We start from the raw sequence: 26,066 nt of genomic DNA on the forward strand, positions 1-26,066 counted from the left end.
CCTTCCTATAGCATTCACAATGACACTTCCCTAGCCATACCCACCCATATCTCAGTGACTAACACATGCTTATACAAACTGATATTTGGCTTCTTTTTTGTCTCTCTCTCACACAAACACACAGACACACACACCTTTATACCTATATGTATGTATAGTTCCTATGTATACTTATGTATGTATGTATTAGTATATGTTGTCATAGTTTCAGTACATACACTACCACACACACACACACACACACACTTCTACCTAAATGTATGTATAGTTTGTATGCATATTGGAGTCAGGAGTCAGGTGTGCTGGTTAATAGTGGGGAGAGTGGCGCATGCTCGTTGCGGCGACACGGTCAGGTGCACGTCTTGTTTGTAAGCTATGTTTGCTCGTTTTGCTTGATCAAGTTTGTGTTCTAAATATTGCGAATTAAGTGTAAAACATTAGCAGTAACGCAGGATGGGACGAAACTTCGAAGTGTTTCTTTTAGTAGTTTTAGTATTTTGCCTCCTGGACTACACGGTGCTGGTGACAGGGCTTTCAGAGGGTCCTCAATATAAAACCACCTACAGCCGAGAGGCTTTGCTGAACATCAGAGAAGCGGTTCCCTCTTTCCCCCGAGATGAACTTACTCGATTACTCACACCACCTTTCCTAGGTGACAAACCAAAGCGAAAGCGTGGAAGGAAAGGGGGAGTGCGAGCTCGATTGAAAAGGAGGCCATTCAGGCCACCTCTACCAACCATTATGTATGGAAACGTACAAAGCATTCGGAATAAAATCGACGAACTTCGCGCTTGTGCGCAACATCTGGTTGACTACCGGCAATCTTGCCTGATCTGTCTGTCTGAAACCTGGTTGACGGAGACTGATCCAGATTCATCGGTTGAATTGGAAGGCTTTACACTGGTAAGGGCAGACCGTGACTTAAATTCCGGTAAGAGGAAAGGTGGAGGTGTGTGCGTGTTCATAAACAACAGGTACTGCAACCCAGCACACATCACCGTGAAACATAAACTCTGTACGAAAGACATTGAGCTGTTATCAGTCAATCTAAGACCTTATTATATGCCCCGTGAAATACACCAGATTTGCCTTTTTATTGTATATATTGCACCTTCGGCGGACGTCACGGAAGCTGCTAACATTATACATGAGCTTGTGACAATAACTGAAGCAAAAGCGCCCGACGCGGCAAAATTGATACTTGGGGATTTTAATCTTTGTTCTTTAGCGGAGACTCTACCTGCGTATCATCAATATGTATTATGTCCCACGCGGGAGGGGGCGTGCCTAGACCTGTGTTACGGCAATCTGGAGAAAGCTTACTATGCGACGGCCCTGCCAGGGCTCGGAAAGTCAGACCACAACATGATCCGCTTAACACCAACGTACCAACCTCTGTTGCGCCGAGAGAAAGTAAAGAAAAAAGAGGTGAAATGTTGGTCCACCGAAGCATCTAATACTTTAAGGGATTGCCTGGACTCCACTGATTGGGAACTTTTGATAAACTCGTCGTCAAACATCAATGACGCTGCGCTCGCAGTTTCAGGATACATTCAGATGTGTGAGGACATTATCGTCCCAAAAAAGACAGTGAAACTTTATCCAAACAATAAACCGTGGATTACTCCTGAACTTAAAGAACTACTAAACCGTAAAAAAAGGCTGTTTAAATCTGGAAGCTCAAAGGAGGACATCAGATCCTTACAGAAAAACATTAAAAATAAAATACTGGACTGCAAGACTGCTTATAAAAACAAGATTCAGTCATTATTTAACCATGACGCTAAAGGGGCTTGGCAGGGATTACACATGATGACTGGTTATAAACCTAAAATGCAGAACTTGACTGTCTCAGATGACAACGCCTTCTCAGATGAATTGAATACTTTTTATTGTAGGTTTGACAATACTGACCATAAAACTCAGCAGGAACTAGCAATGGATGCAGTCAGAACTATGCAAGTTCGTGACATACAAATAAGCACTGAGGAGGTTAAAGATCAGTTTTTACGTGTTAACATTAATAAATCTCAGGGCCCAGACTGTATCAGTTGTAAAGTGCTGCACATATGTGCCGATTCACTTGCTCTTCCTTTTCAAATGCTGTTTCAGCAGTCAATAGAAACAGGACAAATCCCGGCTCAGTGGAAACAGTCTCTGATTGTACCTGTGCCAAAGAATAACAGGCCCAAAGAGATGAATGATCTGAGACCGGTGGCATTAACATCAGTGCCCATGAAATGCTTAGAGAAAATCATACTGAAACATCTGCTTAGTGAGGTGGCACCATCTTTGGACCCTCTCCAGTTTGCATACCAGCCAAGGCGGGGAGTGGAGGATGCACTGCTAACCATGACAAACAGTATATTTGAACATCTAGAGGAGCCTCACAGCTTTGTAAAGATTGTTTTTATTGATTTCAGCAGCGCATTCAATACCATCCAACCCCACCTACTGGTGGACAAACTGGTCAAGTTAGGTGTTAACCCAAGGCTCATCATATGGATTAATAACTTCCTGTTAAATCGTACTCAGCAGGTTAGATTTAATCAGGCCATCTCATCCCCTAAGGTCATTAACACAGGTGCTCCCCAAGGGTGTGTGCTGTCTCCCATACTCTATACACTTTATACCAATGAGTGTCGTGCTCTTACGACTACACACTCTTATTTTAAGTATGCAGATGACACTGCCCTGGTGGGGTTCTTGAAAGCAGGGGAGCTGTCAATGACCAGCTTTGAAGAGGAAGTGAAGAGCTTCATAAAATGGTGCTCTGACAATTTCCTTAATGTTAACGCAAGCAAAACAAAAGAAATGGTTATCGACTTTAGACATAGTGCAGAAGAAGCACCAAACACTGTCATCAACAATACACCGATAAAGAGAGTTAATACTTACAAATATTTAGGGGTTGAAATTGATGATCAGTTGAGATTCGACAAATGTGCCGCTTTTAAGGTGAAGAAGCTTCAACAAAGAATGTTTTTCTTAAGAAAATTGCGTAGTTTTAATGTTGACACTCATATTTTAGAGCTATTTTACAAGTCTGTACTTCAGTGTGTCTTGTCCTTTGGTCTGGTCTGTGTCTTTGGTAGCATGCGTAAACAAGACCAGGATAAATTGCAACGCATTATTAAAACAGCTAGTAGGATAATTGGGTGCAATCAAACATCAGCTGCCCAGCTGTTTCAAGATATCATACTACACAAGGCTGGAAGTATTATTGCAGACATTACCCACCCTTTACATAATAGATTCCAGTTAAGTCAACGTGGTACGGGGAGGCTACTACAAAGGAAAATAAGAACAACTAGGTTCAGTAAGTCATTCGTTCCTTCTGCAATTAGAATGGTTAATGAAAGACACAGTTCTCAGCAAGGGACTTGACACTGTAGTACTGTGTATGTGTGTGTGTGTGGTATTTTTTTTTTTTTTTACCCTGTTTATGTTGTTTGTACCATATGCACCATGACCATTTGAATTTCCCTTCTGGGATAATAAAGTTAACTTTGAACTTTGAACATATCTGTCCAGTCATGTCAGTCATTTCAGTCCAGTCATGTCAGTCATTTCAGTCCAGTCATATCAGTCATGTCAGTCCAGTCATGTCAGACATAAGTCATGTCAGTCATATCAGTCATGTCATTACAGTCATGCCAGTCATGTCACTCATTCCAGTTATGTCAGTCATATCAGTCATATTACTTTTGTTCATCATGCCAGTGATGTCATTTCAGTCATGCCAGTCATATCAGTTATGTCAGTCATGCCAGTCATGTCAGTCATGTAATGCCAGGCTTTGCAGACTACATTCATACTTTGAATACACGGGCAGTCATGTTAGGCGTGCAAGGTGTGCAAGGAGTGAATTAACAAAGCATAGTCTCTGGCACCCTCAATCTCTCTCTGTCTGTAATATACAGGCCCAATCATGTATAGACACATGCAGGCCTTCCTATATTGTTCACATAGATGCAGCCCTAGCCAGATGTGCTATTTCTGTGTCTCCCTTTCTGACACACGCAGATGTCATCACACACTATCTGTAGAGCACACACTGGCCAAACCCAAACAGCTTCTTTTCACTTTTAGGTCTAAAGGACCTTTTGGGCTTCCTTTTGCCTATTGAGGCCAAAATATGCCTATTTGTGTGTGAACCCGCCAATCGCCGCTTGCGGCTATATTTAGGGTTCACACACACATAGTGTGGGAACCCTATTGTAATTGTTAGGATTTTTCTTTCTTATTCTTTGTCCCATTTTTTGACCTAAAACGTATTGTGCAGCCTAGACCGTAATGCCTAGAAACCCCAAACTTGGCAAAAAGGTTCAGTTAACTCCAAGGACCAGATTCCCATACAGGGACCCAAATTGGCCTGATGGTGGCGCTATAGCAGACCATATTGACTTTTTGTCCATATCTCCTACACCGTAAGTCCTAGAACCAAAATTCCAGTTCCTATACATTCCTTGACTAAATTCAATAGGACAATTAATATACAACCATTAAGCTCCGCCCACTTAGATTTCGAGTTAATTTGCATAATGTGCAAAATCACACACATCTTTGAGCGCGAACTAGTCCCTGGATTTTTCACATACATGCACATATGTGGTATCAAAACGTTCAGAAGAGTCTGAACTTTAAAATGTATCCAACAAAAATGCTAATTTCTTCACTACCTAGTCAGTATAAGCCAATCAAATGAGGGGGCGTAAATTCAATAGTAAATTTTGCGCATATGGAGCTCTAACTTAAGAAAACTTGCATGTAATGAGATGGCACTTCACAGACAGCTTCCCTGTGAGGGTCTGGGGCAGCTCGCAGAGGTTGCCATACCTCACCTGCTAGGGGGCGCTATAACATGCAAAAATTTGCCCCATGCACTCAGATTGGCCGATCCACATGAAACTTGGCAGACATCATCTATGGGCCTCTGGGAACCAGGTCCTAAAGCAGACACTCCATACTTCCAAAATGGCTGACGTAATCGGCCAATCAGTGATCGGCACGCGTTTGACAGGCTTACCATTGGTCGATCTGCACGAAACCTCTTGGGTGTGGACAAGTACACGCCCCCTATGACATAATCCAGCCGGGTGTCGATTGGCCACTGGGGGGCGCTATTGCAAAAAAAGCAAGTGTATCCCCTACATAATTCCACTTGGGAACATGCAATTGGACTCTTTTGATTCCTTGCAGTAGTGCGAACAACTTTCCCATTACATGTCCTATTAAAAAATGCAGTTTATTTACAGTTAATAATAGTTTGAAATCATCACTTTTCATACTGCTCCTAGGATTTTCATACTATCATGTCAAGCAAAGTCTTATAATACTCTACAGAGTGTGAAATCAAAAAACAATCCAAAGATTTTGGATTTGAGGACACTTATACCTGCTAAAAAAATTTTTAATGGACAGCATCAATACATATAATATTCATATTCTTAAAGCTCTTTCATATTTTATCCAATTCTGACCAAAATGCACAAGCCCATTCAGAATCCCATCCTGAACAAATTTGTCAAGTTTCATCTAAATTGGTTATTGTATGGCTCTACAGTGCAGTATTATATACAATGCATAAAAATGCATGTAAAGTCCCTCTGTCACCTTCTCCTTCTCACACGCACGCAAGCTGAAACTCACACTCTCAGTCTCTCTCACACTCTCACCCACATTCCCCCTCCCATCTCTGTGCCCTAAGTAAACATTGCTCTGGCTACCTAGATCTCTCTGTGTCTATTAACCAGGCACACACACATACAGGAGCAAGCAGGCCTTCCTATAGCATTCACAATGACACTTCTCTAGCCATACCCACCCATATCCCAGTGACTAACAGATGCTCATACAAACTGACATTTGGCTTCTTTTTTGTCTCTCTCTCACACAAACACACAGACACACACACCTTTATACCTATATGTATGTATAGTTTCTATGTATACTTATGTATGTATGTATTAGTATATGTTGTCATAGTTTGAATACATATACTACCACACACACACACACACACACACACTTCTACCTAAATGTATGTATAGTTTGTATGCATATCTATAGTATATGTATAGTATATGTCAGTCATACCAGTGATGTCAGTCATATCAGACATGCCAGTCCAGTCATGTCAGTTATATCAGTCATGTCAGTCATGCCAGTCATGTTCTGCCAGTCATGTAAGTCATGTCATGCCAATCATTTCAGTCCAGTCATATCAGTCCTGTCAGTCAAATCTTCAAATCATTACAGTCATGCCAGTTATGTCAGTCATATCAGTCATGTTAATTTTGTTCGTCATGCCAGTGATGTCATTCCAGTCATGCCAGTCATATCAGTTATGTCAGTAATGCCAGTCATGTCAGTCATGCCAGGCTTTGCAGACTACATTCATACTTTGAATACACAGGCAGTCATGTTAGGCGTGCTACGTGTACAAGGAGTGAAATAACAAAGCATAGTCTCTGGCTCCCTCAATCTCTCTCTGTCAGTAATATAGAGGCCCAATCATGTATAGACAAGTGCAGGCCTTCCTATACTGTTCACATAGATGCAGCTCTAGCCAGATGTGCTATTTTTGTGTCTCCCTTTCTGACACACGCTGATGTCATCACACTCTACATCTGTAGACACACACTGGCCAAACCCAAACAGCTTTTTTTCACTTTTAGGTCTAAAGGACCTTTTGGGCTTCCTTTTGCCTATTGAGGCCAAAATGCCTATTGGTGTGTGAACCCGCCAATCGCCGCTTGCGGCTATTTTCTTATTATTATTATTTTTCAGGCTGTAAAACGCATACTGCAGCCTAGACCGTAAGGCCCAGAAACACCAAACTTGGCAGACAGGTGCACCAGAGGTGCAATGAGGGAAACCCAGACAATGACCCACATTGGCCTGATGGTGGCGCTATAGCGCAGCATTTTGTGTTTTGGTCCATATCTCCTACACCGTAGGTCATAGAAACGAAATTCCACTTCTGATGGATTCCTTGGCTCAAACCAAACAAAAAAGCCTCAAGGACCCTTTAGCTCCGCCCACTTAGATTTCGAGTTAATTTGCATAATGTGCAAAATCGCACACATCTTTGAGCCCAAACTTGTCCCTGGATTTTTCACATACATGCACATATGTGGTATCAAAACGTTCAGAAGAGTCTGAACTTTAAAATCTATCCAGCAAAAATGCTAATTTCATCACTACCTAGTCAGTATAAGCCAATCAAATGAGAGGGTGTAAACTCAATAGTAAATTTTGCGCATATGAAGCTCTAACTGCAGAAAACTTACATGCAATGAGATGACACTTCACAGACAGCTTCCCTCTGAGGGTCTGGGGCAGCTCGCAGAGGTTGCCATACCTCACCTGCTAGGGGGCGCTATAACATGCAAAAATTTGCCCCATGCACTCAGATTGGCCGATCCACATGAAACTTGGCAGACATCATCTATGGGCCTCTGGGAACCAGGTCCTAAAGCAGACATGCCATACTTCCAAAATGGCTGACGTAATCGGCCAATCAGTGATCGGCACGCGTTTGACAGGCTTACCATTGGTCGATCTGCACGAAACCTCTTGGGTGTGGACAAGTGCACACCCTCTATGACATAATCCAGCCGGGTGTCGATTGGCCACTGGGGGGCGCTATTGCAAATAAAGCAAGTATATCCCCTACATAATTCCACTTGGGAACATGCAATTAGACTCTTTTGATTCCTTGCAGTAGTGCGAACAACTTTCCCATTACATGTCCTATTAAAAAATGCACAGTTTATTTACAGTTATTAATAGTTTGAAATCATCACTTTTCATACTCCTCCTAGGATTTTCATACTATCATGTCAAGCAAAGTCTTATAATACTCTACAGAGTGTGAAATCAAAAAACAATCCAAAGATTTTGGATTTTAGGACACTTATACCTGCTAAATATTTTTTTAATGGACAGCATCGATACATATAATATTCATATTCTTGAAGCTCTTTCATATTTTATCCAATTCTGACCAAAATGCACAAGCCCATTCAGAATCCCATCCTGAACAAATTTGTCAAGTTTCATCTAAATCGGTTATCGTATGGCTCTACAGTGCAGTATTATATACAATGCATAAAAATGCATGTAAAGTCCCTCTGTCACCTTCTCCTTCTCACACGCACGCAGGCTGAAACTCACACACTCAGTCTCTCTCACACTCTCACCCACATTCCCCCTCCCATCTCTGTGCCCTAAGTAAACATTGCTCTGGCTACCTAGGTCTCTCTGTGTCTATTAACCAGGCACACACACATACAGGCGCAAGCAGGCCTTCCTATAGCATTCACAATGACACTTCCCTAGCCATACCCACCCATATCCCAGTGACTAACACATGCTCATACAAACTGACATTTGGCTTCTTTTTTGTCTCTCTCTCACACAAACACACAGACACACACACCTTTATACCTATATGTATGTATAGTTTCTATGTATACTTATGTATGTATGTATTAGTATATGTTGTCATAGTTTGAATACATATACTACCACACACACACACACACACACACACACACACACTTCTACCTAAATGTATGTATAGTTTGTATGCATATCTATAGTATATGTATAGTATATGTCAGTCATACCAGTGATGTCAGTCATATCAGACATGCCAGTCCAGTCATGTCAGTTATATCAGTCATGTCAGTGATGCCAGTCATGTAAGTCATGTTCTGCCAGTCATGTAAGTCATGTCATGCCAATCATTTCAGTCCAGTCATCAGTCCTATCAGTCATGTCAGTCAAATCATCAAATCATTACAGTCATGCCAGTTATGTCAGTCATGCCAGTCATGTCAGTCATGTAATGCCAGGCTTTGCAGACTACATTCATACATTGAATACACGGGCAGTCATGTTAGGCGTGCTAGGTGTACAAGGAGTGAAATAACAAAACATAGTCTCTGGCTCCCTCAATCTCTCTCTGTCAGTAATATACAGGCCCAATCATGTATAGACAAGTGCAGGCCTTCCTTTACTGTTCACATAGATGCAGCCCTAGCCAGATGTGCTATTTTTGTGTCTCCCTTTCTGACACACGCAGATGTCATCACACTCTATCTGTAGAGCACACACTGGCCAAACCCAAACAGCTTCTTTTCACTTTTAGGTCTAAAGGACCTTTTGGGCTTCCTTTTGCCTATTGAGGCCAAAATGCCTATTGGTGTGTGAACCCGCCAATTGCCGCTTGCGGCTATATTTTATTATTAATATTGACCCTGACATTCATTGGCAGACTGACTGGCAAGGTATAGATCCTGTTTGCTAGCTTCTCAAAAGCTTAGCTGCAACACACAATTATTTCTGCTTCACCTGCTGGTCCAGGTTGGGGTGTAACTCTTTGTAGCTGATACTTGTCCTCTATGCCTATACAATGAGATGCAGTGCCTGAAATATTTTTAGCCTTGTTCAAACAAAATTGTTTCCCTGCTCAGTGTGTGCTTCAGTTTGGAAAGATTTCCCTTGATGAAATGCCCTCATGAAAGGACGCAGTGTTTGATTTTACCACTGTTCTACATATTATCCTCACTACCACAACACAGCAGGGTTAGTTTATAAACTAATATAATAACAATCTTATTCATGTCTTTACCTTTTAAATATATAAACTTTTTCACCCACTGTGCCTGCTTGTGTGGAACACAAAAAAACTAAAAGCCTGAAAAGGCCTAAAATATGAGAAAATATTTAAATAAGGTATTTGACTCTCTCATTATCCTAATTTGATTTATCCTCATTTTGATAGATGTGGCCCACCACAGTACATGATGAGCCTTAAATTTGTTATACTGGCTGATGTCATGTGCTTACAGTGAATTATACTGTAATTCTGTAAACACGTACACTGTAAGCACGTGCTCAGGTGAAGCACGTGCTACTTTCTATTGGATGGCTCAGAGACTGCCATGGTTCAGCCAGTTTATTTGTTCATTTCCCCTAGAATAACAGAAGAGGAAGAAATTTGTTTTTTCACAAAAGGAAAACCTTTGAGTTGCAGGTCCTACTACATGTCCTGCCTGTATGTAGAGTGGAGAAGCATTTGGACAGTGCTCACTTCAGTTACTCAAATTAAAATATACAAGCCAAGCTATGTGCCCTGATTAAAAAAAACATAATAAGACATTATCTTTGCATCAGAGGTGCTGCCTTGTGTGTGTGTGTGTGTGTGTGTGTGTGTGTGTGTGTGTGTGTGTGTGTGTGTGTGTGTGTGTGTGTGTGCATGTAAGACTTTGCACCTACACCATGCCCTCTCTGCACACACGCCATGCCCTCTCTGCACGCACACACACACACCATGGCCTCTCTGCGCGCACACACACACACCATGGCCTCTCTGCACGCGCACACACACACACCCTGCCCTCTCTGCGCACACCTTTCTCTCTCTGTCCCCCCTATGTCTTTTCCATGGGTTTCCAAGTCATTTCAACACAGAAGGTCTCGTTAGAAAATATCATTACTCCTAGTCTCATAGGGCAAATTACACAGAGGCTTTCTTACAAGATAAATCACAGAAATGCCCCTTATTTTACAAATATATGTGGCCAATTTAAATCTCTCTTTTTATTGCAAAGAAGTAAACAAAAACTGCACAATATTCACTAACAAAATTCTCCATAGACTCTGACTGGCTGGTATGGGAACTACAACCACAACCACAGTTTGATTGATTATAAAGCAGTTATTAGTGTCTGATGGATGTTTTCATGGCTTTCCCATTCATTGTTGGTCTTGGTATAAAAAGCGTTTAAGGCAAATCCTAAAAGCTCCCTAAGTATAGTGGAGCCTCAGAAGTATGCTAATGCTGCTTATATTGAATCAAAACATTTTTCGGTCTATATCTACCACATTTGCAGGATGTAGTCATTTAACATGAACAATAATACTAATGAATTCCCCTTACTTAACAAAGAATGAACAAATAAGTAGATTTAAAATACATTTGAAATGGATATCTGGAAGTTAATAAACATTTATGAGAAATGTGTATTTTGTAGCTCGCTTTTGTGAATTCTTTAGTCAAAGTATTTGTACTTAGATGCTATATAATTAATGCTTGGAGAGATATGATTCTTTAAGTGCAAAAAAGTGTTTGAAATATCTGTAAATTATAATAATATAAATATATTTCAAGGATGTATTGATGAAATTCAGCAACTACCTTTGTATTTACATTATGAATATGTTCACTCGGTTGGTTACCCATTCTCTTCCATTCCTGGACTTGGGTACTGAGAAACATTTGCTAATTATTGTCTGTGTCCATATGCTACAAATACAGTAGATTAGGGATTAGTGTCAAACATACCAGATTATTCCAGTATGGCTATCATGTTAACTGGACCCCACAAGCTGTCATCCACTGTTAGCCCTACTAGTGATCCTTGAATATTTGTCCCAGACCAGGACAAGGGAAAGTGCATGATCAGGTGCAGGTCTCACAAAACTGTTCTTCTCAGACTAAAGAGGAGGTGTCGTCCACACTGGAGGCAGTGCAGAACATACAGAGCGTGGCGCAGGTGCTCCAAAAAAGTAAGGAGAACTACAACAACAAGAGCCTGGAACTGGAGCGCCTGCGCAAAGAGGGTGCCACCCAGAGAGACCTGGACAAGGTACACACCCACACGCATGCATACACACCCACACGCATGCATACACACCCACACGCATGCATACACACCCACACGCATGCATGCATACACACCCACACGCATGCATACACACCCACACGCATGCATGCATACACACCCACACACATGCATGCATACACACCCACACACGCATGCATGCATACACACCCGCACACGCATGCATGTACGTACATACATAGTCTCACCGGCCACTTTGTGATACACCTGTCCAACTGCTCATTAATGCAAACGTCGAATGAGCCAGTCACAGCATTAAGGCATGTAGACATGGCCAAGACAATCTGCTGCAGTTCAAACTGAGCATCAGAATGGGGAATAAAGGTGATTTAAGTGATTTTGAACGTGGCATGGTTGTTGGTGCCAGACAGGCTGTTCAGAGTATTTCAAAATACTGCCGCTGATCTACTGTGATTTTCACGCATAACCATAATCCAGGGTTATAATCCATAATCCAGGATTTACAGAGAATGGTCTGAAAAAGAGAAAATATCCAGTGAGCGGTAGTTCTGTGGCTGCAAATGCCTTGTTGGTGCCAGAGGTCAGAGGAGAATGGCCAGACTGGTTCAAGTTGATAGAACGGCAACAGTAACTCAAATAACTGGTCATTACAATTGAGGCATGCAGAAGAGCAATTCTGTGCACAACACATCAAATCTCGAGACATATGGGCTACAGCAGCAGAAGGCCACACCGAGTGCCACTCCTGTCAGCTAAGAACAGAAAACTGAGGCTACAATTTTCACAGGCTCACCAAAATTGGACAACAGAATATTGGAAAAATGTTGCCTGGTCTGGTGAGTCTTGATTTCTGCTGCGACATTCAGACGGTAGGGTCAGAATTTGGTGTCAACAACATGAAATCATGGATCCATCCTGCCTTGTATCAACGGTTTAGGCTGGTGTTGGTGGTGCAATGGTGAGGGGGATATTTTCCTGGCACACTTTGGGCCCATTAGTACCAATTGAGCATTGTGTCAATGCCACATCCTACTGGAGTATTGTTGCTGACCATGTCCGTCTCTTTATGACTACAGTGTACCCATCTTCTGATGGTTACTTCCAGCAGGATAACGTGCCATTTCATAAAGTGCGAATCATCTCAGACTGGTTTCTTGAACACGAATGGCTTGTACTCAAATGGCCTGCACAGTCACCAGATCTCAATCCAATAGAGCACCTTTGGGATGTGGTGGAACGGGAGATTCACATCATGGATGTGCAGCGGACAAATCTGCAGCTACTGCGTGATGCTTTCATATCAATATGGACCAGACTCTCTGAGGAATGTTTCCAGTGCCTTGTTGTATCTACACTACTGCTCAAAAGTTTAGGATCACAGTGAAATTTTCTTGTTTTCAATGGAAACACACTTAAGATTATGAAATAAAGCAAAAAAAAACAGGACATGCAGACATTGTTAGAGTAAGAAATATTGATTTTAATGAAAATGATGATTGTTTTCTTCTTTCGGCAATTCCCGTTTAGGGGTCGCCACAGAGGACCAAACTCCTCCATCTGGCCCTGTCCTGAGTGTCCTCCACTGACACACCAGCCACTCTCATATCCTCTACCACTGCATCCATAAACCTCCTCTTAGGTCTACCTCTCCTCCTCTTGCCTGGAAGTTTCATCCTCAAGACCCTCCTACCAATATACCTCTCAATCTCGCTTCTCTAACTTCATCTCCAAAACATGCTACATGTGCTGATCCTCTAATAATCTCATTTCTGATCGTATCCTTCCTTGTCACTCCAAATGAGAATCTCAACATCTTCATCTCAGACACCTCCATCTTCCTCACCTGTCTCTTTGTCAGTGCCACTGTCTCCAGTCCATACAACATAGCAGGTCTCACTACTGTCCTATAGATCTTTCCTTTCATTCTAGCTGACACCCTTCTATCACAGATCACCCCAGACACTTTATGCCATCCACACCACCCTGCCTGCACTCTCTTCTTTACCTCTCTTTCACTTCCTCCATTACTCTGTACCCTCGACCCTAAGTAGGTAAACTCGTCAACCTTCACCAAATCAACTCCTTGTAACTGGACCTGTCCACCGCCTGCCCTCTTATTCACACACATGTACTCTGTTTTACTCCTGCTCACTTTCATTCCCCTGCTCTCCAAAGCATATCTCCATCTTCCCAAGCTCACCTCCACCTGCTCCCTACTCTCACTACAGATCACAATGTCTTCAGCAAACATCATAGTCCAAGGGGATTCCTGCCTAACCTCGTTCGTCAGTCTGTCGAACTGTCCTTCCCTATACTTCTCCATTAACACTCTCAAAGCAAACATAGCATCTGTGGTGCACTTAGCTGGCATGAAACCATTCTGCTTCGTCTTCACTCCTCAGGCATCTTCTGACCCTCCAAGATTCTGTTAAATAACCCAGTTAAGAACTCCACTGCTGTCTCTCCCAAACATTTCCATGCCTCCACTGGAATATCATCCAGTCCAACTGCCTTACCACACTTCATTCTCCGAATTGCAGCCCTTACTTCCTCCTTGCTCACCTGAGGCACTACCTGATTCACAACCTCTACCTCTTCTAACCTTCTTTACCTTTCATTCTCTTGATTCAAATATTCCTTCCACCTTCCCAAGACACTCTCCTCACCAGACAACACATTTCCATCTTCATCCTTTATCATCCTAACCTGCTGCACATCCTGCCCATCACGGTTTCTCTGGCCAATCTGTACAGATCCTTTTCCCCTTCCTTAGTGTCCAACTTCTCATACAGCTTGCTATATGCCTTCTCTTTAGCTCCTGCCACTGCTCTCTTTGCCTTACGACACATCTCCTTGTACATCTGTCTACTTTCTTCATCTCGCTGAAAATCCCAATTCTTTTTAGCCAACCGCTTTCCTCTCAAACTTTCCTGAACTTCCTCATTCCACCACCACGACTCATTGTCTATCTTCCTCTGTCCTGAGGTCAAGTACCTTCCTAGCCACATCCCTCACTGCATTTGAAGTCTCATCCCAGGTATCCAGAACACCACCATCATTACCCAGTACCTGCCTCACCTCATCCCTGAATTTTACACCACAGTCCTCATCCTTTAACTTCCACCACCTGATCTTAGGTTCCACTCTCACTCTCTTCCTCTTCTTCACCTCCAAAACCATCCTACATATCACCATCCTATGCTGTTTAGCTACACTCTCCCCTGGTAACACCTTGCAATCACTAACCTCTCTCAGGTTTCGTCTCCTACAGAGGATATAGTCGACCTGTGTGCATCTTCCCCCACTCTTATACGTTACCCTGTGCTCTTCCTTTTTCTTAAAGTGTTAACAACAGCCATTTTTATCCTTTTAGCAAAATCTACCACCATTTGTCCTTCTGTATTCCTTTCATTAACACCATATCTACCCAACACCTCCTCATCACCACTGTTCCCTCCACCAACATGTCCATTTAAATCTGCTCCAATAATCACTCTCTCTTCTTTAGGAACCTGCAAAACAACTTCATCTAACTCTCTCCAGAATTCTTCTTTCTCCTCCACATCACAACCTACCTGAGGAGCATAATCACTGATGATATTCATCATCACCACATCAATCTCTAACTTTACACAGATCACCCTGTCACTTACTCTCTTTACCTCCACTACACTCTTACTAAACTCATCCTTCAGGATTACCCCTACTCAATTTCTCTTCCTGTCTACACCATGTTAGAAGAGTTTGAAGCCACCACCAATGCTCCTGGCCTTGCTCCCCTTCCACTTGGTCTCCTGTACACACAGTATATCTATCTTGCTCCTCTCCATTGCATCAGCTAGCTCTCTCCCTTTACCTGTCATAGACCCCACATTCAACGTACCAACTCTAACCTCCACCTTCCTGCTCTGCCTCCTCTCCTTCATCTTCAGAACCCTATTCCCCCCTCTCCTCCTCCTCCTTGTCCCAACAGTAGTCCAATTTCCGCTAATGCCCTATTGGACAACAGCACCAGTGGTGGTCGTGGTTAACCCGGGCCTCGACCGATATGGTATGGAATTTGTTTTTGATCCGCATCATTTGATTTGGCGCAGTTTTTACACCAGATGCCCTTCCTGACGCAACCCTCCCTATTTATCCAGGCTTGGGACCGGCACTAAAATACACTGGTGTGTGCACCCTAGTGGCCAGGTTAATGAAAATGATGACTGTGTACTTCAAATTTGGCCTCCATCAAAGAAGCCATCTTTTGAATCAATTACAGCCTAGCACACTCTAGGCCAGGGATGAGCAACTTCCATGACAAAGGGCCAACATTTTTTCAGCACTATTATTGGAGGGCCACATGACCACGCTCTTCAAATAATTGGATATGAAAGACACTACAAATTATTCTCAATAAGAACACATTTTAAATGAATTCAGATCTGTATGTTTATTGCACCAACATACATCTATTTTATGCATATAAATGCATTAACATGTCCTTAATAAGCAACAAAGACAAAACATTTGCTTAATAAAAAAAAAAGGAATTTGAACTCCTTTATATCAAAGAACTGTAACACGTAGCGCGCTGCGGAGCGAGGAGGCGGACACAAACGCTGAGAAGAGCGAGATTTATTAAGGGGAATTCCATAGGCAAAGTCGTTTGTAGAGGCACGGGTCAAAACGGGAGAGCCGTCCAAGTGGTCACCAGGACAGGCAGGAGTCGTAACAGGAGAGCCATTCACAACGGAGAAACACAACGGAGACGGAAAATACCAGAACAGCGATGACAGATAATCCACAAAACCGAACAAACCACAAATAACCGACAACGGGCGAAACACAGAGATACAAGTACACAGGACTAAACTAGACACAATGACACAACGGCCGTGGCAGACAGAGGGAAACCAGGACAACAGACACGCAGGGTGGGATAACCGGGCAAGGAACAACACTGACACGGGAGAGGGGGGCGTAGCCCGACATGACAAGAACAAAAAAGTCCTGCTCTATCGGTTTTTTTTTTTTCCTTTTAATTATTAAATTATTATTGATCTATTTGCGGGCCGCACTGAGTGAGGACGAGGGCCGTGTGCGGCCCGCTGGCCGCCAGTTGCCCATCCCTGCTCTAGGCATTCTAGCTGTCAACTTTTTGAGGTAATCTGATGTGATTTCACCTTATGCTTTCTGTAGCATGTCCTACAACATGGATTGGCTTGATGCAGTCTTTCTCCGTACCATACGGTCAAGCTGCTCCCACAACAGCTCAGTAGGATTCATATCCGGAGACTGTGCAGGCCATTCTACAATTACAGTCAGAATTCCAGTTGTGACTGCTTATTTCTTAAATATTGCTGACCCAATCTGGAGGTGTGCTTGGAGTCATTATCCTGTTGTAGGATGAAATTGGCCCCAATCAAGCACTGTCTACAGGGTGTGGCATGGTGTTTCAAAATCTTGTGGTAGCCTTTTTCTTCAAAATCCCTTTGACTCTCCAATTTTACCACCTCCAAAGCATCCCCAGACCAACACGCTGCCTCCACCATGCTTGGCAGATGCCATTACGCATTGGTCATGCATCTTTCATTGGTCCTACGCCTCACAAATGTTCCTCTGTTTGATCCAAAGACTTGAAACTTGGACTCATCTGTCCACAACACCGTCTTCCAATCTTCGTGTTCAATGTCTTTTCTCTTTGCCCATCACTTTTCTTTTTGTTGGCCAGTATGAGGTATGGCTTTTTCTTGCCAGTTCTACCATGAAGTTCAGCATCATGAAATCGCCTCTTGACCGTTGATGCTGATACTGGTGTTTTGACGGGTTCCATTTAGTGCAGCTATCAGTTGACGGTCTGTGAGGCATCTTTGTCTCAAACTACACACTCTAGATATTTATTTTCTTGCACAGTTGTGCATCGGGGCCTCCCACTGCTTTTTCTGTCCTTGTTGGAGCCAATTTGTGTCACTCTTTGAAGGGAGTAGTTAACAGCATGGTAAGAGAATTTCAGTTTCTTGGCAATATCTTGCATTGAGTAGCCTTCCTTCCTTAACACAACATTGGACTGACTGGTCTCTAAAAAATTCTCAGAGGACTGAGAATTGCTAATAATAGGACTATATGCTAAATAAGCCTCTATACAAAAATAAGCTTTAATACAAACATTTTTATTCTTTAAAAATCATCTGATACACTTAAATTAATTGTGAAATGGACAAAATTGTTTGTGAATTGCATGAAAATTTGTTTTTCTTTCAAAAAGAAGGAAATTTGTAAGTGATCCTAAACTTTTGAGCGGTGGTGTATGCCACGAAAAAATTTAAGCAGTTCTGAAGGCCGGGGTTGGATGTGCCATTGCCGCAAGAGGTTGTGCTGATGCTAGCTCCTACCTGAGGCTCACCATCTGCACTGAAGGGACTGTGACTACTTGGCCGGGGAACTAGAACCATAACTATAACTATAGAACCACCTTTTGACCATAAATACAGATTTGTAGTAACGGGCCACCCAATGGAGGATGGGTTCCCTTTTGAGTCTTGGTCCCCCCGAGGTTTCTTCCTATTCCCCACCATCATAGGGAGGTCGCCTTTGGCTTTCTCATTAGGGATCTGGACCCATACAATTGAAAGGTGCTTTGTGATTACATGTGTTGTAAAAAGCTCTATATAAATAAATTTGGCTTTGACTTGGAAAGCAAAAGGAGGTCCAACCCGGTACTAGCAAAGTGTACCTAATAAAGTGGCCGGTCAGTGTATATACACACCCACACACGCGTATGTACATACATACACACCCCCCCACAAACCTACATACATACATACACACCCATACACACACGTGCATTCATAAACTCACATACACACATGTGCATGCATATATATATATATGCAGGTTCCGCGATTAAAAGTCCTCACCAGGACTTTGCTCAGGCTTCCTGGATTGTGTTGATTCCACTAATTTTACCTGGATTGCTAATTAGAAAATTTAGCAAGCTTGAGCAAAATCCTGGTGAGGACTTTTAATTGCGGAACCTGGAATTGACACCACTAATATATATATATATATATATATATATATATATATATATATATATATATATATATATATATATATATATATATATAATATATGACACACATAAATATACCCACACTCATGATTCACAAGGTTCGGAGACACTTGTATGCACTTGTAAACATCCTCAGACACCCTCATACATGTCACACGATTTCACTTTGAAGGTGTGATACATTTTTTCACAGACTCTAGACTTTCCTAAAGTCTGGTGCTGCTCCCTTTATTCAGACCTTAAACAGAAAGACTGTGTTAAAGACCGAGTGTGTGGTCTCTTCTCTCTGGACAGGCTGGAGTGAAAGTGAAGAAAGCCACAGAGACTTACAAGTCATACGTTGAGAAATATAGCAGCAGCAAGACTGAATTTGAGCAGAAAATGGCAGAGACAGCACAGGTATGTATGTGTGTATGTTATCTCTTTTGGGCGTGTCTGCTTTGCGTGCGTGTGTGCGCGCGCGCTGGTTTGTATATCATAGGCGGGATGTGCTTTTTCCTCTGTAATGGGATCAATGTGCCTTTTGTAATTGGAACCATCTGAGTTGATCATCTATATCAAAATCAGATGTACACTCTCAAATGCATTTGTTTCCGTGGTTATGCATGCTCATCTTCATACTGTAATTATCCTGTTTCCAATGGTTTATTCGTGCTTTCACCTGTTTCCTCTCATATCCACATGGCTGCCAAAACCCAAACTGTCAGTCTAAGAAGAAAGTAAACATCAGATCAGCCATGAAACCAGTGCACTCTCTCTCTCCCCCTCACCACACACATGCACTCACACACACACACACACACACACACACACACACACACACACACACACACACACACACACACACACACACACACACACATGCATGCGCACACTTTCTTTATTTCTGCTGTGTCTTCTCAGACCACCCAAACACATGGTTTACAGGAAGTGCCAACAACAGAAAAGTACTGCTCTCACATATGCACGTGCACACCCCCACACACACTCTACTTGTAGAATGATAGAACTGCTGTTAATAACTGGTAATAATTAAACTATTCACATTACGTGGTATTAAGTAGTAATTGACTCAAGATGAGGCATTCATCATCAATGTTCAAAAAATGACCTGCTTCATTCCATATTGCCCATAGAACAAATGACTTGATACAGCTGGAAAAATAGCAGTAGTTTTAAATACCCTGTATTTAAAATTTGTGTGAAAAGCATAAATATAGTTCTAAAAAATCTGTTTTGAAAAAATGAACACTGTTTAATTCAATGTGTTTATTTGGAGTTGTCATTGTTTCATCAGAAATTCCAAGACATTGAGGAAAGCCATGTCTTGCATATGAAGGAGATCATTCAATCATATGCTTACTCGATTGGGGAGACGCACAAACAGATTGAAGAGGTGAGTACACACACTCCCACACACCCCATACATACACACACTATAGTCTCTCTTACAATTTGAATTTTACATTTTCACATTGGCCTCTCTGGTCATTAAGGCCGTACCCAGCCGCATTGACACTTTTAATGCATGCTCAACAGTACCAAATAGACTTTGGATACCATCATCACACATTGAAATAAACTCCACATATTTACCACTGCCCTCTCGCAGTCAATTAATGCTTAAACCATAAAATTCTAAATGGACTCCACAGTGACCAAGGCCATTCTCAGCCCCACTTTAATTGGCACCATTGATTTGTACTTGGTACTACCAGTTCCAAACAACCTACAGTCCTGCGATCCTTGCTTTTTGCCCTACTGTGTCATTTAACTTCAAATATGCAGTGTCTGCTCGATCACACTACAGAAACCTTTAGCCTGCACTGCATCTTGCTCATCATTCCACTTACATTGGTTAACATCCATTTCCCACAGTGTGAGCCACTTTCAGAGTATCTGCTTGTAAATCTAGTTATTTTGCACTATCCTTGTTGGAATACACACCATGGAAATGCTTCTCATATTTCCTACTTGTAGCCTTCAAATTTCTCCTTACTGGGTAGGTAGGTATATACTTTATTCCTTTATTGAAAAAGGAAATTTAGCAGCCAGTAGCAGTTACACAATACAACAGGGGTGGGTTTCCTGAAATGTTCATAACTCTAAGTACTTCGCAACCTCGTACTTAAGAATATTCTTAAATTTATGAGTGTTTCCCGAAACACTTCATAACTTACATCGTTCTTATAGTCGTTTGTAACTTAAGAATCTCCAGACCCATTTGTAACTCACTAAGTACTTCTTAACTCGAAGCTCGCGTGCAGTTCTACATCAAAAGGGATAGAGGTGCTAATTTCACTCGCGCTGGTTTTAATCACAGCATTACAACATTTGCGTTTTTGTGTATAATTAGCCTAGTAGCCTATTTTCTTTTGAAGTAATTACGTCGCCTATACCACATTGTCAACAAAAATCAAATGTACTACCTCGAATTATTTAGCATTAGTTGATATGTTCCCAATATTTAATTAAATCTCTTCGTTCATCATCGTGCTATTAATAGTGTTTCAGACTTTGACAATTCATGTATTCTTTGCAAAGAAATGGACACAAGTTGGCCTATTAAGCTTGTTTTAACTTAACCAATAAAATGGGTCGATTAATCGGCAGCACATATAAGTAACTTTGATTAAGGCTAGCAATTGTGCTTGTGTGATGAACATGGCAGCTCTTCAGAGTACTGGCTTTGAATAGAAGATATAATTTAAGAAGACGACGTAATCCACGAAGCCATGTAGTTCGTCTGAATGTAGAATTTTGCCCTTAGCTCCACGATGCAATTACTGACAGCCCTCCAATTTTATGCCACAAGCTGATGTATCTAAATGTGTGTATGCTGTTACTAAATCATTGCTTCGCCATGCAGCAAAAAAATATATATATATTTAGCAAAGTCCTAGGAAATGCAGCAATATATATATATATATATATATATATATATATATATATATATATATATATATATATATATATATATATATATATTAGGGGTGGGATGCGATTAAAAAAATTAATCGGAAGCTTTGTAATTAATTAATCGAAATTAATTGCATTTTATTCGCATTTCAGTATTTAACATGAGAAATATTAATTTAAGTTTGAATGATGAATGAATCAATTAACATAATCATAAACTTCAACATCTTGTTTATTTTTCCACCAGTCTACTACACAGACCAATAGATCACACCACACCAAGATAATTCTTGTTGCTAACAGAGGTCCAGTGATCCCCAGTCAGAGCCACATTTGTGGCGCTCTTCACAATAATCTGTTTTACTTCCCTTTCCTCATCATACAGCTGCTGGATTTTCTTCGACATTGTCTTTCTGGACGGTAGTTCGTAACTTGCATCAGTTGACGCAATGTGCAGCGCTTCTTGTAAGCCTTTATCTTCGACCACAGAGAGCGAACAACATTGCAAATAATGTGACGCGTCATGTATAAACGTGTGCGGAGTCGCGCGCTACGGCCACTCGCGAAAGTTTAATTCAGTCTTAATGGTCCAATGAAGGTCATTTAAAAACCAGGACATTTCCTCACTTAAAAAAAACCCGGGACGCCCGGGACATGTCCGTATTTCACATCATGTCCCGGGCGTCCCGGGTTTTTTTTAAGTACGGACGTTTGTTCACCCTATCGTACTAGGAATACATTTAGCAGCTAAGTTATCATTACTGACCTGCGTGTTAGCCCCAACATGTTTTGCGTTGAGGTGGTAACGAAGGGTGGAAGTGCTCCTGTGATAAGCGAACTCCTTCCTACATAAAGTGCAAATAACACTATTTGTGTTTGTACTTCCATCTGGAAGTTTCTTATATTTAACTTTCCCATCCACCCGCGTGGCCTCTTCAGTCATCTCCATCATGATCTTATTGTGCGTCCATATAATCTGTATGTCTGGAACTCGTGCACTGAGAAACATTCCACAGTGCAAAAGTGTCTCATGCGTTAAATGCATTAAAATGCGTTAATTTTTTTAGTGTGTTAATTTTCCTGTAATTAATTAATCGAAATTAACGTGTTAAAGTCCCACCACTAATATATATATATATATATTAGGGATGTATATCGTCACCACTAAGCTAGATTCGATACACATCTCGATACACTGCCAACGATGCGATATAACTGCAATACTCTGAAACCCCTTGTCGATGCGATGCGATACAGATGCGATGCGACACACTCACGAACGTAAGTTGTTGAGCGGGGGGGTTACGAGGGGGTAGCGGCCGCAGAGATGTCCACACCGTGCCGTCTTTTCATGCGTGTTGCCAGGTTCGTTGTGCTACTAACGTATTTAGCCCCACGGCATTGTTTGCAGATTGCGTGACCGCCTCACTGAAGGCGATGCATCGTGAATTCGCCCGCAAATTAAACTCGATGCACGTTGAATCTACCGATGCAGTCGCATCGCAGACATGTGTACCGATTCACCGATGTGAATCGATGAATCTCCACATCCCTAAATTATATATATATATATATATATATATATATATATATATATATATATATATATATAGTGCTGCATTTCCTAGAACTTTGCTATACAAAATTGGTTTTCATGCAATTGTAAACATTCGTCCCCATACACACTCCCAGCCTACATCTACATCTGCTCTAAAGGCTTCTCTGCTTTGAATATACAAGTAATATACAACCACCAAGGCCTCTTTATGGACATTGTGGCCAATTGGCCTAGGAGTACTCATGACTCCTTTATCTGGGCCAATTCCGGAGTGTGTCAGATGGCTAGGGACGGTGCATTTGATGGTGGACATGCACAAGCTGACAGTGGGTATCCACTCTGAAGCTATATACTCCTGTATCAAATCCCCTGGTATCCCTTCAGTAGCTGTGGCGCCCAGTACCCCCAGTGCCTTCTCTTCCTCAACAGTAAAGACACTTGTAGACATTTGACCTCCAACAGTCTTAATCCTTTTCTTTTCTTAGTTCTGTCCCCTTATTTTTGACTTGACTAGTTTTTTTTGTTTTTTTTTCTGAATGTGAGGAACTTCCATTTTCCAATGATACCTTTGTGGCGTAGTAATGAAAAAATGTATGCAAATTGGTGTTTCGGTTTTCGACTAGTGGAGCATTTCCAGTGCAGATGCAGAGGCAGAGTCTACTAAGAACTACTTAGAACTCGTTGGTAAATTTGGAGACTATGGAGGTTTTTGGGAAACACTCGTAAATTTGGCGTTCTTAAAGTTACATCGTTCTTAAAGTTGTTCGTAACTTTCTAAGATCGTTCGTTATCGGGAAACCCACCCCAGGGTAGTACAAATCACAGTAATAAGAGTGGTAAACAAAAAGTCACAGTCATAAAAATCACAGTAATAAAAAATACAACTGTAGAGGTGCAAAAAATTTTAACCACAACTTATGACATTCACAAACAATTCAAAGACTATACAAGTGTGCAAGTATCCCAAAATTCGGTAAAACTGAAACTAGTATGTGCCATGTCCAGTAGTGCAAATGTACGGGATGTACTGTAAAGTGTCAGTGTCCAGGAGTGTGAATGTATGAGACATACAGTAAAAAAAATGTTTGGGACATTCAGTAAAATGACCAGTGTCCAGAAGGGCAGATAGTCATAGTGCAGGTAGCAAATAAATAAATAAACTGTTGTAAAACAGAAGAGACTCGTTCCTCATCTGTCCTCCTCCCTCTTTCATCTCCACTGGGAGGAGTTGAAGAGTCTAATGGCTCTCGGGACAAAGGATTTCCTGAGTCTGTCTGTAGAGCTCCTCTGTGACAGGCACCTGCCACTGAACTTGCTCCTTTGGTCCATAATGATGGTGTGCAGTGGGTGACCATCATCTTCCATGATGGAGAGCAGTTTGTGCAGTGTTCTCCTCTCTGCTACCGTAACCACAGAGTCCAGCTCCACACCAACTACAGACCCTGCATGCCTGACCAGCCTGTCCAGTCGCATCTCGTCCCTCTTTTTCATACTCCCTCCCCAGCACACCACAGCGTAGAAGAGACAGCTGGACACCACAGTCTGATAGAACATCTGAAGGAGCTTCCTACAGATGTTGAAAGACCCCAGCCTCCTCAGAAAGTAGAGCCAGCTCTGCCCCTTTCTGTACAGGATGTCTGTGTTGGTTGACCAGTCCAACCTATCATCCAGGTGTAGTCCGAGATACCTGTAGGTCTTAACCGTCTCCACATCAACCCCCTCAATAGAGACAGGCTGTGTGGGTGGTCTGGTCCTGTGGAAGTCCACCACCATCTCCTTGGTCTTGGAGGTGTTTAGCAGCAGGTTGTTCCTATTGCACCATGCCACAAAGTCACCCACAAGGTGTCTGTACTCCTCCTCCTGTCCTCCTTGTACACAGGCCACAATGGCAGTATCGTCCGAAAACTTCTGTATGTGGAACGTCTCGGAGTTGTACTGAAAGTCTGAGGTGTAGATTGTGAAGAGGAATGGAGAGAGTACAGTCCCCTGTGGAGCTCCTGTGCTGCTGACCACAGTCTCTGATGTACAGTCCTTCAGCCTGATGTACTGAGGTCTGCCAGTGAGGTAGTCAGTGATCCAGGAGATTAGGTACAGATCCACCTTCATCCTCCTTAGTTGGAGGGGCTGAATGGTGTTGAAGGTGCTGGAAAAGTTAAAAAAAACATGACTCTCACTGCACTGCCCCCTGTCCAGGTGAGAGTGGGTCTGGTGAAGAAAATACAGTATGGCATCCTCCACCCCCACTTTTTCTCTGTAGGCAAACTGCAGAGGGTCCATTGCATGTTGAACCTTGGGTCTGAGCTGGTGTAGAAGCAGACGTTCCAGGGTCTTCATGATGTGTGATGTAAGAGTGACTGGCCTGAAGTCATTGAGCTCACTGGGGTGCGGTTTCTTGGGTACTGGAACCAGGCAAGATCTCCTCCACAGTGTGGGGACCCTCCCCAAGCACAGACTCAGGTTGAAGATGTGCTGTAGGGGGGGGCCAAGCTCAGCAGCACAGGACTTCAGTAGTCTGGGACACACCCTATCTGGTCCAGCTGCCTTCCTAGAGTGGAGTCTCCTCAGCTCACCTCTGACCTGTCCTCTAGTGAAGGTGAGTGGAGGGGGAGACAGGGGGGCTGCAGTGGTCTACTGGGTGTGAAGATGGTGTGAAGAGGGGGAAGAAGAAGCAGGGGCTGTCCTGCCTGTGCTGTCTGCCCATGGGGGGGATGCATGAATGTCAATGGGAGAAGGTGAGGTGTTAATGTCCAGGCAGACAGAGACTGAAGTAGCAGGAGAAAAGATGAGGGGGGAAGTGGAGGAAGTGTCATAGGGTCTTGAGCAGGGCAGTCAAACCAGTTATAGAAGGTGTTGAACTCATTGGCTCTCTCAC

At 42.4% G+C, this 26,066-nt stretch overlaps 1 protein-coding gene across 7 annotated transcripts in view; it reads left to right on the forward strand.

Moving 5' to 3' along the window:
* fcho2 (FCH and mu domain containing endocytic adaptor 2) overlaps nucleotides 1–26,066 on the forward strand; it is a 104,943-nt gene that overhangs the window by 43,902 nt on the left and 34,975 nt on the right. For all 7 annotated transcript variants that reach the window (XM_076988322.1, XM_076988319.1, XM_076988323.1 and 4 more), the window contains exons 5-7: nucleotides 11,511–11,663; nucleotides 19,012–19,116; nucleotides 20,015–20,113. In XM_076988322.1, the coding sequence (XP_076844437.1) occupies nucleotides 11,511–11,663; nucleotides 19,012–19,116; nucleotides 20,015–20,113 (357 nt within the window). The remainder of the gene's footprint in view (nucleotides 1–11,510; nucleotides 11,664–19,011; nucleotides 19,117–20,014; nucleotides 20,114–26,066) is intronic.

This window comes from Brachyhypopomus gauderio, unplaced genomic scaffold (genome assembly GCF_052324685.1).
Source record: "Brachyhypopomus gauderio isolate BG-103 unplaced genomic scaffold, BGAUD_0.2 sc61, whole genome shotgun sequence".
In the NCBI taxonomy this organism is placed as follows: domain Eukaryota; kingdom Metazoa; phylum Chordata; class Actinopteri; order Gymnotiformes; family Hypopomidae; genus Brachyhypopomus; species Brachyhypopomus gauderio.